Source organism: Tympanuchus pallidicinctus, unplaced genomic scaffold (assembly GCF_026119805.1).
Source record: "Tympanuchus pallidicinctus isolate F22 unplaced genomic scaffold, pur_lepc_1.0 scaffold22, whole genome shotgun sequence".
In the NCBI taxonomy this organism is placed as follows: domain Eukaryota; kingdom Metazoa; phylum Chordata; class Aves; order Galliformes; family Phasianidae; genus Tympanuchus; species Tympanuchus pallidicinctus.
Window position 1 is genome coordinate 18,416,245 of NW_026294739.1, and position 15,941 is coordinate 18,432,185.

Here is a 15,941-nt window from a genome sequence, read left to right on the forward strand (position 1 = left end):
TTTTAACAAAAGTCTAAGGAAAATACTTAACTGACAAAGATAATGATTTTCTAAAAGCTTTTCCCTAGCAGTGTTTTTATACTGAGGCAGTGATTAAAATGAGCCTGCCCAAGTTAAAACGTGCTTCCTTTGCACAAGCAAAGTCATGTTAATCAGCTTGAATACCTAAAAATACAATAGGAGCAGCATAAATCCACTTGATACAACAAAGTTCATCTTAGGTGCCCGTCCACTGGAGAAATGTCTGAAAGCAATTAATGGAATGTATTTCACTGATCATGCTCTGCTTTTTTTTTTTTTATTGCATGGTAAATTTACTGATCTTTTTAAGACAGCTTGGTCCAGCCAATTTGTCATCGATACTAAAACCACCATCAGATATTGGACTTTTCCTTTGTAAGCTTGTTGGTGAACAGAAGAGTCCATTGGTCGGCCATAAGTGCTTCATGGCACAGCATGGCTGCTCAGAGGAAAATTCTTGTCAACTTCTGTCTGATGTAGGTACTCAGTTTTCATTTTCCAGTGAACGTCCCATGCTAGAGGTTGTAAAATCCCTGCATTGCCCTTATGAGGCCTGGGCTATCCACAGAGCAATGTCACAGCCCCTTACATGACAGCAGTGTTGGCACAACGTGGCTCTGAGATTACCAGGCTCATCCCCTCGGCCAGACCTGGGGCTGGCTGGAAGATCTCTGCTCCACTGCACAGTAGAGATAAATCATAATTTCCTAAATTACCTGGTGCTGAAGCCAGTGCTGGAAAATGAGGCTTCCAATCTTTAGACTGTGCTGTGGTTTGTTTAAAAAGGGACTGAGTGTCTAACAAACAGGTAAAATTGCTGCCAGATGCAAGTACATTAGCCTTTTCCAGCTGCTTTACTGCTACCATTCAAAATAGTTTGCTATAAATATGATTCCTTTGAGCTCTATTCTGACGAGTGCAGAGCACTATCTGAGAAGGGCCATTGGTTTTCCATCCCCACTGAACTTGGTAGGAGCTGTGATTGCTCAGCACATCATTGAAAAAAGTCCTCTGAAATTACCTTAAATCACACAATTATCCCCTCACCTCTCACTCCCTCTCTGGCGACCATGGAAGGAGGAATAAGTTTCTCCACAGGCAGTTCTGTATCAACTTCTCATACAGCCTGAAATGCTGTCACCTCTCCCCTTTACCTTCTTCTGCACATTTCTGCCACTGCCCTAAACACCACAGATTCACTGTACTACAGCATCCAAGACACGTTCTGGTAGCTTTTACAAATACACCTGATTCAAGTTAAAAATCTGTTTAAAATCTCTTTATGAGCAAAGAGAAATGCACTTATGATGTATCTTTCCCGTGTACAGTCTGTGCCCATAGTTAAGTGCATTAATCTGGTGCTAAATGTACGAGGGCCTGCTAAACCACAACGCGAGGTTAAAAGTTGAGTGTTTGCACTCAACAAACCATTGTGAAAGATGCTTGTCATTAAAGCTATTTACAATCATGCTTTTCATTACTACTGGAAAAACTAAGAAGAAAATTCCCTGTGCCTCCTACCTTGCTAAGGCAGATGAAAATCAAAACTTCCATTGAATCTGAGCGTGATGATGAGCGTGCAGTGCAGGTCTTATCACTTTTCCTTTTTGCACAGGAACTGGTTTAGAAGAAGCCTGCGTTGGGCTCTGCCTCATGCACTAATTTGAGGCTGCTGCCAGCTCCCTGTGCTGTTAATAGGGCAAGGCTGCTTCTCCAGCAACAGGCCAGTGTTCTGTGCAGACAGTGCACAAGAAAAGTGTGAAAAACCGAAACATCAAAACCCAAATCCAGATCCGAATTTTCATACCGTTGTTTTAGTAGGAAGGCATATTTAAAGGCTACCTGGTTCGACTGCCATGCAATATGCAGGGCATCCAGAGCTTGATCAGGTGCTCAGAGCCCCATCCAGTGTGGCCTTGAGTGAGGGTATCAACCAGCTCTCTGAACAACTTTGGCAATTTTGCTCAAATATAGCTGAAGCTAAGATTGCTTTGAGCTTGTGCCCTTTGGAATGTGGCCAAGGTGCTAATTTGTTAGCACTCCTCTCTGGCCTCAGTGACTGTGTTTAGCAGCTCTCAAAATCCAGGCCCCAGCGATGTTTTGCTCCCTAGAGCATGCAACACAAGTCAATTAGTCATAGGTTTTTGCTCTTTCTTGTAGTCCTTATGACTAAAAGCCATATTTTCCCTTCTTGCTGCAGGTACAACAAACTAGCGCAACACCATTACTCTACATAACATCCATTATAAAGAGCTATCAACTGTAGTTAAGATGCCTAAAACCTTTACGCCCCTTATACAGGACGGAGACAGTAATCACCATGAGCCTGATATGCCATATCTGAAGAGTTTCCTCATAATGCTGCATACTATGTGCTGAGTGGAGAAAATATTTGCAGACTTTTTTTGGCTTTGCAATGTTTGAGCATTTTTAACTTTTCTGCATTCTCTCCTAGGACTCTTTCTTTGCTCAAGTTATGGAATCAGAAAGCAACACTGACTTTCAAAAAGATTTCTTAGGCACGAGTGGCCAGAATGAAGCCTCTCAGCAAACACAGGCTAGCGAGGAGTCAAGCGTAGCAGCAAATAAATTGAATGATATTCCAGAGACACTGCAAGAGGTCAAAAACCACCTTGGGGATGGAGCAGTAGGAAATATCATGGAGAGAATAAAAGAGGCAGAGACAGAGGAGGAAAAACAAAGTAATGATGTAGGCAGAGCAAGCCCTAAATGGAAATCAGAAAACAATGAGAAACAAGCCGGAAAAAAAGAAGCAACAAAATTAGGAGCTGGCAATCCCTTAACCCCGGCCCCTCTGTCCCATATTCCTCTGCACACCCTGATGCATGTAGAAACGGAGCTGGTTTATGCTGAGGAGGAGGAGATCGCCTTTGAATTCGCAGTGCCCACAGCACTCCTTGGCCGTGCTGATGCCAGCAGTGCGGCGCCCAGTGGAGCAGTGCCACGGCTGGACGAGCCGCTGCGGGCGGCCCTGCAGGAGGCCAGCAGACATTACAGGCAGAAGAACTACGCGGCGGCGGCGGGACGGTTCGCAACCGCACTGGAGGTACGGCGGTAGGGCAGCCATCAGAACCAAACATCTCTGGGGCCTTAACTCTATTTATCATGGAATCAACTGTACTATCATAGAATTGCACTCGGTGAAGGAATTTAGAACCCATAGGAAAAGAAATGCTCCTCTTTTGAATCCGGTCTGTGTCAGGGACAAACCAATCAGGAGAGTTCCCACCATATCCCAGCCATCCAGGCACTGCTGGATGTTGAACTTCTCAGTTAAACACGAGGTCTGGTTTTCCTCATTTTTCCCGACAGCAACTCCACCATTTCTCTCTTTTTCTCTAAAACCCACTGATTGCCATTGGATCTGCATAGAAATCCTTTTCTTTCTACATGAGAATAGACAAGTCCAGTAGGGAGCAACCCGTCAGGACACAGCCAGCTTTTTCTTCTGCAGTTGAGAGTTCACACATGAGTTTTTGTGGCAAGAAGGATCTCTTGGCTGCCCGAGACACTAAAGAAATAATATGACCTTGGCCATGATCTTTGAAACTGATCTGGGATTTTCATGACTTTCTGTCCTTAAGTGCTCAAACTTGAGCTATCCTAAATTGATCTGCCCTCCAATAAGTAGATATTTCTATGTTTGCAAAAGCAGAGCCTTTCCCTGTTTCTGGCTGAGCCCTCGTAAAGGAGGTAAATGAAAACCTCTGACATTTCTGAAAACCTTAGCCAGACAGAGAAGAAAAGAAAAGGGAAGGGAGTTCCCAGGACTCTGTCAAGGTGGTAATTAATTCCGTGAGGGTAGAAAGAGAGAAAAGGTGTGAGAACTCCCAACAGGTGGGTCATGGTTGCATCTAGCAGCCTCCTGGTTCCTGGAAGCCAGAGCTAACAGCACTTACAGTAAAACTGATTGTTCGAAGTTGTATCATTATTCCCAGATTTCTCTAGTGCTGCTAATCTCAGTTAATTATATTGGAAATCCCTTGCATTATGACCATGTAATTCATAACGTGCCAGGAGAAGTCATGGTTCATAATAATCACATAATGGGCAAGGACTTAGACGTAATCAGATTTTAGTTACCCTGTCGTGTTTCCATAATGCTGCTGTAAAACCGACATAATCACAAAAAAGCACCAGTTATTTAAACACTTTTATCAGATTGACGTACAGTATCTTTCTCCCTCTCTTTTTTAAACAATGTAAGATAACAAAAATTGGATTACAATTGCTGGGAACAGACTATGATAAACTGTTTGCTTGCGTACAGAATGAAATGTAACAGTGGCATCAGTCTCTCAATTTTTAGTGATGCTAAAGCTGCTAAATAGTGGCACTGTGCAGCCAAAAGCTGCTCTTATCAGGCAGCATCAGAGCCTTTTGAGCTCTGTACCTCCACATGCATTGCTGTCTTACAAGCGTTGGAAGATGCCCTATATCTTCACAATTAACCCAGGCACTAACATTCCCTGTGTGAGTGATGGCTTGACTTTTGCTGTGATACACGATGCAAAAAATCACTTTCTAGTAGTTGTAAGAATTTAAAAGAGAAAAGACACTTCAGGCTCTTTACAGGAATACGGCTGGTGATTAAAATGGAGGACTTAGAGCTGTGCTCTCTGGGTTCTCCCTAATGTTTCATCTCCATTGTGACCCCAATCACTTCAGCTGTGCACTTGACATTCTGAAAAAGGGGCCAGCTGTACTTGTTTCAGTGCCATACTGCCAAACTCAGTTCAAAAGCATTTTTAAAACATTCCTTTTTTTTTTTTTTCTTTTCTATATTGCTGAAGGCATTTTATTCTAAGACAATAAGTATTCTAGCAGCAAGTGAGGAGAGTTAGAAAGTGACATCCTTTTCAGGCTGCCCCCCCCCCCCCCCCCCCCCCCCCATTCAGAAATGAGCTGTGATGGGGACAAAAACACTTTTCAGTTGAGAGGAAAGGAATACTTGTCTGTTCCAAAGGGAAATGGAAAGGCCCATAATAGACATCCTGGGGAAGGAATGAGCAAAGGTTAAAGAATTCCTTCCCAGAACGGAATGGCTGGGAAATCAGGACATTGTAGAGCGGGGCTTCTCAAGCTGCCTTGCAATCCCACTCTGCCCAGAAGTAAAACCAAGTAAGCTCAGAACATGTCTGACAGACATTTCTAATGGCTCTATATCTGAAAATCTTCACTGAGATGGACATCACATCTATGTCAGCATGCTGTGATAAACCTTTCTCCCAAATCTCCCATACCACAAAGTATCAGACAACTTGTTCTCTATCCTGTCACGAAAAGCAATAAGCCACCCTGTTCTCTCTATGCGTGCAACCTCACAGCAAATCTCTTTTCAGTTTTCTCTAAATTAAATAAATTCACACCTTTTAGTATTTTCTCCCAGGTCATGTGCTTTAAACCTCTGCATCGTGTTCATTGCTTTTCTCTGCATCAGCTCCAACTCCTCTATTTATTCAGATATAGACAAATTGGAGACCATGCAGAGAAAAACAGAAAACTTAAACAGCTGAGATTGAAACTGTGATTGTTTTACCCACAGCTCCTTGATGAAACACACACACACACACACACACAGATTCCTCCACATTTAATGTTGGTAAAGAGTACCATGATCTGTTACATCTTAAAGGTCAGGAATTCAAAGTTGTGGCTTCTGGTGCAAAACGTGGACTGGTATTTTTCACATTTAAGGAAATCGAGGTTGTAGTCTGACATCACAGCATTTTAAATGAGTGACTCTAATCCAGAAAAGCACTTGTACGGCCTCACATTTCAACTGTATCACTAAGGCATGCTTCCTTGTTTATGTTTCTTAACTATTTTTAAGTGAAAATGTCTCTTCTAGATCTACCTATATTCCCACGTGGTATTATCATTCTTTCGCTCCTGTTGTTTTCCAGACATACAAATAACAGGCAATTCTGAAAGCCTTGCACTGGAGTTGTTAGAGTCAAGAAAAGGAAAGCCATCAGGCAGAAGGGAAAATTGAAATGCATGTTTAATTTAGAGACTTGTGTCTGTTGGGCAGCATACTGCTGATTACTACGGAAATCAGGAAGGCAGTGTTCTCAAAAAAAGAATTGGTGGCTTCTTTCTATTGCTATGCTATTTAGCTACCATTAAATTAATCAGAGGGGACCTAGTGTTAGTGAGCTGCTCTATAGTTGACCTGGGAGAGGAAAAAATAGTGCTCCCATGGACAACTGTCACCATTAGAGCTTAAGAATTAAATACTTTCTGAAGGAAAGGGCTGAAGAAATTGGGGCAACAGTCTTTGGTCTCCCACCTCCTAGCTCAGTAATACGGTATATTTGGCAGCTACATTGAGAAACACTGTAAATTTCCCTAAATTTTTGGCATCCATATGTTGGAACGTAGGAAAATAGGACTTGAACATCTGGACTGTGATAGGAAGAGTATGAGAAATGACTCTAGCTTAAAACCTCAATGGAAACTGTATACGCATTTCTAGAAAATCTCTAGCCAATTATTAACAGCTTAGTTACAAAATAACATTAAACCTTCATAAGGATCCACAGATTTTGTCTCATTCTAACTCATGACATCAGGGAGTATAAAAGACTTCAGAAACGTCAATTTGTTTAAACCTGTACAGATTTAAATTCCAGACTCTGTTGTTCTGAAAATAACCCTCTCATGATTAAAAAATCAGTGGGATATGTTCATCATGCCCCAGCCTCCCACAGATGGCTGCTGTGGGCACCGTGAGCTAAATATCACTGCCATCTCTGTTCACGTACCTTGGGTTTTCAGGCCCTTTCCTAGGGCATGGGATTCAGTGCTTGCAAAGAAGGCCATGGCAAGACCACACTTCCAAGCAACAATATTTGCAAACAGAAAATATTTTGAAAAGGCCACAGCATCAGGGTCTTGCCAGCATGCCAGTGTAGAGTTAGGCAGTATGGTTTAAACAAGCATTCATTCTATCAATGTCTTACTGTAGGATGAGAAGCAAAAGATGAGTATCTTCTATATAAATACCAACAGGAGAAGAGGTTTACTTTAAGCAGTGAATGGAAAAGCATGACAGTTCTCTCTGAACCCTTGCTGTAGTCTGGGAAACAGCACAGGATGGGGATATTTGGGTGTGCTCCATGCTGAATCAGCACTAAGTGCTCCAGAAGGGTGGATACAGCCACATTTCTACCCTCTCTTGGGGTGCAAGAAGGCCTCATTGTATAATCCCTTACTTTCAGGAGCACGGGGATTGGAGCTGCTTATAGAAAGGGTAAAAAATGCAAATTCATAGAGATCTCCTCATCCTCCTCTCACCAAGAAGAGCCTTACCAGGACTAGGCATGTTTTAACACCATGAAACTTGAGTGCAGAAGGGATAACATGTGAAAGGCTAAATATTCGTTTTTAACACCAGCTTTCTGGAGCTAAAAATCAGACTCATAAATTGACTGTTTTATCATCAGTCCAGGTTCTCTTGAAATTTCTTTTTAAGAGTACACCAAGTCTTGGACAGAGAACAACAAAGATGACAGTCACCGATTCCCCAAACCTGAACACAAGATGCTGACTTTACTCTCCAGAAATATTCTTCTAACCTCTGATAACAAATTAGTTTTCCAAATACAGCCTACTCATTTAACTTGCTTTATAAAAAAAAAAAGAAAAAGAAAAAAAAAACGCAAAAAGGCCTGATAATCAGCAGTTTTCCTCTCCCCATAGTGCCATTGCTATATTTTTAGGCTGCAAAGCCAAGAAATTGATTTTTTTCTACTGATACTTAACTGTCTTTTATGGCTGCAGAAGATTTTAGACCAGGAATGTGAAGCTTACAGATGGCTCAAATCTGGCTTGTGGGATAGAGTGGGAATCTGTTATAATGATCCATTTGGACACGCTCCCATCTTTTGATCACTGAATTTGAATCTATTAATCTTCTAGGCATTTCCAGCATGCCCATCACCATGACATAAAGCTGAGGAACTGCACAACTATTTGTCTGTACGGATTCATGCCCTCATTCTTCTTGCCTGAAGTGCTGTTACGTATCTGGCTTATAAAGTGCTTTTTTCTCAAAGGAATACTACACGCCGGCCATAAAACAATATGTTTCCTCATTGATGTGTGTGTACAAGAACAAAATCCCTATTCCAGAAAGGACAGACCATATTTTCCAATCATTTTCGTGCCAAAGCAGATCAGTCAATTTCTAATTAACTCTAATTGGCTTCCTCACATGCTACTCAGTTATTTACCTGGAGGTGACGAGTGCTCAAAAGCGCTAAATATTTTCTTCATACTTTGTAAACATTGAGCAAACCGTTGATTAAAAATAATAATCACCCACCACTTGTCACTTACAATCAAAAGCCTCATTGACCTAGACACGTGCAAGCCTCATGCATTACTGACACTGCAAAATGCAGACAAGGGCAACGCAATTCTCTCAGTAGGAAAAGAGGAAGAAAAATAAAAGAGAAATAAAAGACTTGGGACAGCCCTGGAGGAAGGGAACTGGTGACAGGATGACAGCTAACGGCTTAAAATTGCACCAGGGGAGGTTCAGGTTGGATATTAGGAAACATTTCTGATGATAAAGAGCTGTCATGCACTGGCATGCACAGCTGCCCAGGGACTGGTGAAGTCACTGCCTCCAGAGGTGGGCATAGCTGTGGGAATGTGGCAACTGAGGGATATGGGGGAATGAGCTGGGGTTGGGGGGGTCTTTTCCCCCATAATGATTCCATGAAGCATGAGCTCATCATGAAAGATACGAGCTCAGTCTTTTGCTCTACCACTGATATGGTAGATGGCTCAGGGCACATCACTTCTGCCTGGAGAAACAAAGGGCTTTTGTCAAAGTGAGCCAGCTAAAAACCCTTGGGTATCTGATCCCCACAGCTCCCCAAGTGCATCACAGGCCTTGAGATACCCAACAGAAGGTCAGTGCAGAAGTGTGATCCCACCTCCTGCCTCTCCCTGTGAAGCGATGCCTTAGAGCCTGGTTTGAAGAGGAGTTCCTGTGATATCCAGGGCCCTGAGAAATTGAAGGCATTCATCCTCCCAAGCTGCCATCTGCTCCTGGAAGGGATCTTACAGAAACAGGGAGGGCAGCACAATCCGCGTTTAATTTGTGGCTATGGGTGCTTCCCAGCTGGTCCAAAAAGGCAATGACAATCAGCTTAATTTACGGGGAGAAAATTAGGCAGGTTAGGAGATGGTCCAAACACCGAAAGCAGCAAGTGCGGGTGAGCAGCGGGTGCAGAAGGTGCACCATTAACGCATTTTCCCTCTGAACTCTCCTTAAATCACACTGCTGCATGCTACCTGGGCTCTGCAGAGAGAGACGACGACGCAGGCTGAAGCGGGCACCGAATTGGAAAGCGTTCACAGGCTGATTTGAGAGGAACTTTATCCATGAGGACAGTTTAGAGAAAATGTGTTATTAAAGTACTTTATTTCCATTTAGAGATTCACACAGGCATGCACAGACAGTAGGTGGTGACAGCTGCTACCAGAACCATTTGTTATCTTACTCCTGTTCAGCTTTTGACAGTGTAAAATGAATATAAATGCTGAAAAGCTTTACAGAGGTGAACCAAACAATAAAAAGTAGGGGGAGGATGAATTCTGTTTAGGTTACTTTAGGGATGAGCTTTATTTCTGTTTATTCCTGAGGCGTGGAAATGCGCCGCATTTCTCACACTGACAATAATGCTGAGGAGATCCGTGCTGGAGTTTACCAAATCCCCACAGTCCTGAGGTAAGGGCAGAGGGGAGAGCCAGCCTTGCAGCTATCTTTAATGCCATACTCAGAAATGGCATGAAAATACAGCTTCAGCAAATTATTGTTTTTCCCTAATAATCCTGTCCATCAAAGTGGAGTGAGCCTTTCACATTGTTTGCCTTAATAAAAGTGCTGGTGAGATATCTCTGTGTTTGGATTTAGTGGTAGCAAATCTCTTGGCATCAAAGGGATTCAATTAGTTGGCCTGAAATTATATTGCTTTTTCCAAGCAATCATGACAGCTCTCAAAATCTTGCTACAATGCAGTCACATCACACCAGCTGACAGTTGCCACCAAAAAATAAAATTAAAAAAAAAAAAATCCTTTTGGCCAGCTCCTTCCGTGAATGCTATTGAAAAAGACTGATGCTCCTGCTTCCAGTGCAGCAGGCATCTCGAACTGCAGCCTATCAAGAGGAGCTACTCGTATCCATTTTGACTTTTGTCTGACTGTTCAGTTTTCATACAGAATATTTACACCATTTTTGCTCTGGTTTGATTTTGGATGGACTCACATTGGAGGGCTGACAGAGCCTGCATTACGAAGGCAATCTATAAAGGAGGCTTCAGTACACAGTACAGAATATAAAGTTCCTTGGAAACTATTGTAGTATATTGATTCTGCAATATATGTTTCATTAGAGAGCTTTGGGGGTTTGCTTTCTTTTTTGTTCTTCACTCCTCTCACCCTGGCAGTACTGATAACGGGGGGCACTCCATGAAATAGAGGCTGGTAATGAGAGGCACTGATTTATGGCGTGGCACACAGATTAAGCTGAAGTCGAACGGATGACATTTTCCTAAAGCCTTTGTTCCCGATTTAAGTGCTCTCAAAGCAAATTATTTACGAGAAAAAGACCCCCGAGTTTGCGCTGGGGGAAGGTAAAGCCTTTATCTGAATCCATGCCAATAAACAGGAATGACTTTGGCTTAGGAGTGCTGCAGGGAACATCGTTATCTTCCATGGGAGGGAAAGATTCACATCAAGTTTATTTGTATAAAGCAGCATCCAGCTATAAATGAGAACAAACCAAATTGCTTTATCCTCTAAATTTTGTGGGCACTTGAAGTCTCAATTTAGATTTGGATTTCTTTAATATTCTGCCCTACATGGACACCAAATCTCTTTCACACACGTGTGGTTACGGAGACACCTGCAAAAAGGGCTGCTGAGGAAGTGAAGCCTTAACACAGAGGAGGCTCCAAATGGACCCAATGGAGATGAGGAGAGTGCAGGATGGTTCCCACCCGATGCTGATCCCACCTTGAGGGCAGGCAGCCTGGAGGTTCACCTGGTGCTCACCAGGTCTATGTTTCTCTGGCAAACACTGTCTTTTCTTGGAAGGGAAATAGGGATCGTTCCTCAGAACTTGGAACATCTGAAGTGCATTGGGCTCTCTGCCAGCTCTGTATAACCAATAATATCCCCAAAACAGCACATATGCCCCACACATACATTACTGTTACAGAACCTGGTGCTATTCCTCATAAAGCAGCTAATATGTCAGAAATATCATATGTACATATTATTTAAAAAAACCCATGGCTGAGCTCATTGCAGGAAGCAAATTTAGCTCTTCTTACCTGACATTTGCATTCGGATTCAGTAGTGAACTATATATTTTCAATATGTTCTTAGAAAGTTATTTACACAAATCTCATTAACAATAAAGATGGCGATTTTATATACGATTCCTGCTCTGCTGACTGAAATTACATACCAAGGCTTTAAACAGAAGCTGGAAAGTTATGCTGCATGAAATCATATCAGTCAGAGCAAATTCTCTCTCTTTATCGTCCATGCTGATTATTTTTTTCCCCCCACTCAGACAAAACCATCATTATCTGGCTGTGTTGTGCTGGTTTTCTGCACTATTTTTGCTATGCTTAATAGTCGTAGGGACCAGAACGCTCAGCAATATACAAAAAGCGCTTTGTTTTCAGCCTGCAGTCAGGTTCTGGAAGTTATTTCCAGAAGCAGTGTTCCTTCAGCAGACATTTTCTGGGAGGCAGGCAGTGCTGGGCTGGCCAGGTGCCTGATGCACCAGGCTGGGTGCTTGGATTGCTCTGGAGCCAAGGCGTCAGGTTAGTGCTGCTGGCTGGTTGGGAGCAAGGCGTTAATTGAATCTCTCTTGCCTCTTCAGGTTTGTCCCTCTGATTAACCACTCTAAAAATCTCTCCAGGGAAAGCCTCAAAAGTTCCCTCTAAAAGAGAGAGGTGCAATTAAACAGCCTTCTGCTGAAAGGATAAATAAAACATATAAATATTCCAAGCACTCAGCTGCAGCAAGGCCAGCAGGTCACTCCTGCATTCCAACTTGCTCCTAACCCTTTTGTTCTGGCAGAGGAAAGCACCAGTGGTCTCAAAGTTGCCATGGAATCTTCCTTGACCAGATTTATTCATTTTCCCAGGCAGTTGCTGAGTTAAATTTGCTACCACCACAATCTATATTTGTATCTACATTCACACACATAGCGAGATACCTACTGGATATATAATTTCTTAAGGCAAGCTGTATTCCTGACTTCAGTACCCACCAAGCGTATAGCAGCAATTAGCAGACTGCTGCCTTCATCCATTGTATCCAATTGAGCCTTTCCCCTTCTTCCCAGCAAACGCAGCAGCAAGGCAGAAACACCAATGCATCATCAGCAGAGCTCTAATTCTACTCTTCCAAGCGCAACCCACACTAACTTGATGCCAGCTTCCAGACCAGAATTTCCCATCTTTTACCAAAGCCAGGGTGGGTCCAAGGGGGAAACTCCTCCTCTCATTCTCATTAGCTAACACCTGGGAGGTCCTTTATAAAATTTCCATGCTTGCAGCTGCCAAAATTAAAGCCTTACTACCACAGCAAGATCTATGCTAAGTTCACAGTGTCACAGCTCTTCTGTGACCTCTGACCGAGCGCTTCAACACAAGCATTTATATGACCGTGATTTCGGCAACACAGTTACAGGCTCGTACTCACTGAAAGAGAAACCTCCCTTATCAGTAGAATTTAAATGCAATTAGTGTCAGTTCACCACTAATTAAAAGATTGCAGGTACCACTTCCATTCTTAACATCTCCTATATACACATCAGAACTCTCTAAATGGATTGCTGTGCAGACTCCTGAAGTCCCAGTATTACATGTGCACAAAAGCTGCACTGGGTCCTCCTCTTGTAACAAGGGCCCCTATGGGAACAGAAATAGCCTTTGGCAGGAATTTCAAAATTAAATAGTATTTCTGGAAAAACATCCCTGTCTACAGGGGTGCTCTCAGGTACTCTTGAGTTTGGAAGGGTGAAATACCGTTATATTTCTTACTTATGGTCAAGAATATAGGACAGAACCTTGCAGGATTTTATTACCAGATTGCCTGTAAAGCTTCATGTTTAAATTGTTTTATTTAACTACATAGCATATGAAACCTTTTAGACACGGACAAGATTTCTGCAGATCGAAAAGTGTACCAAAGTCTCAGGTAAAATGTAACCCCAGATATCCCAGTTAGGAATTAAAATCAAATTCAGTAACATTACTCTGCAAAAAAAAGCTCTGATGGTTAAAAAAAAAGTAAAAATAAAAATCTGTGCCTTTCCAAGCCCTTCAATTACATCTGTATCTGGATATCCTCGTGACAAGACCTTCAGATACATGCAGGAGTGGGATGGAGCTGCTTTTACCTTATACTTAAAGCAAGCACTCCAAAAACACCAACATCCCTTTTGATCTTTAAAGATAGAGATATTGAACTGCAGCAAGATCAAGAAAACTTGATGCTGCTGGGTGAGACAAGAAAATTGCAAACTAATCTCCTCCCTTCTCATTATGTCTGTGCATGGCACAGCCTTCCCTCTTCCCTTGCTCTCAATCTAACAGGTTTCCCAGAATTACAACAGTCTCTACAGAACCTCCTTTGGATCCCCAGAAAATCTCAAAATGCTTTACCAGATTCCCTACCCAGCAGCACATGGAACAGTGCAAGGATCTCGCCCCTGATGCAGCTGTGTCCTTTTAGCAAGAGGTCAGAAAAATGCAATAAAGGCTGAAGAAACAAATGCAAATTTATAATCTCTGTCAGAACTTGTGCTTGTTTTGCTACATTTAGATGCTTCACCCAAAAACCCTTTTGCACTGGTGTCTATATTGCTTCCAGAACCAGACACTTCTGGCAGTGCTGCCTCTTAACTGATTGCACATCTCACTAGCCGCTTATACTAGGGCTACCTTGAATATCCATAACCCTGCTAACCATAAAATTAGGCCAAATCTTGCTTTTGCAGTGTGCTGTTGGTGTTTGGAACTAGTGCAGAGGAGCCCACTTCAAATCCACTGATTCCACAGTAGAAATGCTGCATCAAAAAAAAGCACACCCAACCAAATGGTCAACAAACTGAAGCAAAAACCCTTGGAATATTGCTCTGATTTTGTGTGACAAGACACTGAGTTACTGTGCTACTCCACGATCCCTCTAAGAAGACCTGTTAGAAACCAACTGCACTGTACTTAAACATGTTTGCTAAACCCTTATCTGCTTAGATATGGTTTACAGAGAGTTGTGTTTTTCCTTTTGTCAAAGATAACGGAGGGGTTGCACAGGTCTAGACATAACTCCTCAATATCAGCAGTAAGCATCAAGGAAACTCTGAATTGCAGCACTTCATACTGAAGAGATCACTAAATGATTCTTTTCTTCTCACAATCATTCAGAAACTTGAAAGTCAAGGGAGTAGCCTCAAAGCTCTAATTCCCGTAAATTTAACAGAGGTCACAGCTTGGCCAATTCGGCTGAAAAGTGTTATTACAGAAAAACTTGATGATACTTTTATGTTCACTGATGTGCACATAATTCTCTGGTTTTTAGGTACATATAGCACGTCTTTCCCATAGAGACACTTCAGCAGATATATGTGGTACCATGAGCTAAGTTAAAAGTGATGAATTCTCTGATTTATAACTTCTACTGATAACAAGATGATAGAAAAACTTAAATGTATGAGTGTCATTACATACACTGTGCAACTTGCTTGGCAGAGAAGGGATGTGGAAAAAGATATTTATCACACCTAAACTAGGGGGACAATTTTTGTATGACCCACAAAAAATTGAGCTGATCTCTAACCAAGGCACAAAATCTTAAAGATGGGGTTAGTTTTGTAAGAGATGAGAATGGATGTGGATCTGCAATCCTGCCTACTTCTAAGGATCACACATAGGAGGAAGGATGCATGTGTAGAAAAGCTATTTTCCTAACAGATTTAATCTTCTAGAGAGATCTCAACGCTGATTTGTACTTCCATAAGATCAGCCACTGGATGTTAATTAAGAAAGCACAAGAAACTGATCAGTACAACCAGACTTGATAGGAACAAGGAGCTTGACAAACAAACCATGTCCTCCTTCCACTCTAAAACTTTGGTGACCAGCAGAAATAGGCTCAAGTGAGAATCCTTTGATTATAGCCCTTTTAAAGCAGAGGCTGCACTCAGCATCAGTAGGCTGCACTTCCATCCCAGTGTTAGAGTGCTTGGCTCTGGTCTGAGTGTGATCTGAGACATTAAGCACACCACCCAGCTAAATATAAATTTGTTATTCTTCATTAGAAAGCTACTTTTAAAGTTGATTTGCAGCGAAGTCATTTAGGCAGATGAAATCATTGCACACTGAACAATCCTGTTAGAGATGTTTATCCAAGCAAAGGACATTCAATTGCACTTTCATTAGTAGAACTGTATCGTTATTGTCCTTAAAGACAAGGCTCTTAGACTTAATCTATTTGTTTACAGTTGTATCTAATTGCTGACAGTTGAATTTTGTTAATAACTGAAAGCTAATTTTTTCCTATTCTCGGGCATTACAAAGATCAGGTTTCCTGCAGAGTAATAACACACAAGCATCTGAGGACCAAAGGTGGTCCTGTCCAGTGTCATAGCTCTGCTGGTGCTAAGCACTCTACAAAACTCTAAGGAGTTACCTATTCCTAACGATACACATTATGAAACAGAGTGAATCTCTGGTTAAATGATTTCCTGTGATGAACAGCAGGTGATTTATCTTTGAAGATCAGTGTATTCTTATTTAAAACAAAGGATCTTTTTCTCTGCCAACTTCTGTGTGGCTTGAGAAGATGGGAGAGACAGTT

The 15,941-nt window shown here is 42.0% G+C and overlaps 1 protein-coding gene across 1 annotated transcript in view; it reads left to right on the forward strand.

Annotated features, from left to right (window-relative positions):
- Nucleotides 1–446: 446 nt before the first annotated feature.
- SPATA16 (spermatogenesis associated 16) overlaps nt 447–15,941 on the forward strand; it is a 71,987-nt gene continuing 56,492 nt past the window's right edge. Inside the window, exons 1-2 of the mRNA XM_052685915.1 lie at nt 447–497; nt 2,477–3,088. Coding sequence (XP_052541875.1) covers nt 447–497; nt 2,477–3,088 — 663 coding nt within the window. The remainder of the gene's footprint in view (nt 498–2,476; nt 3,089–15,941) is intronic.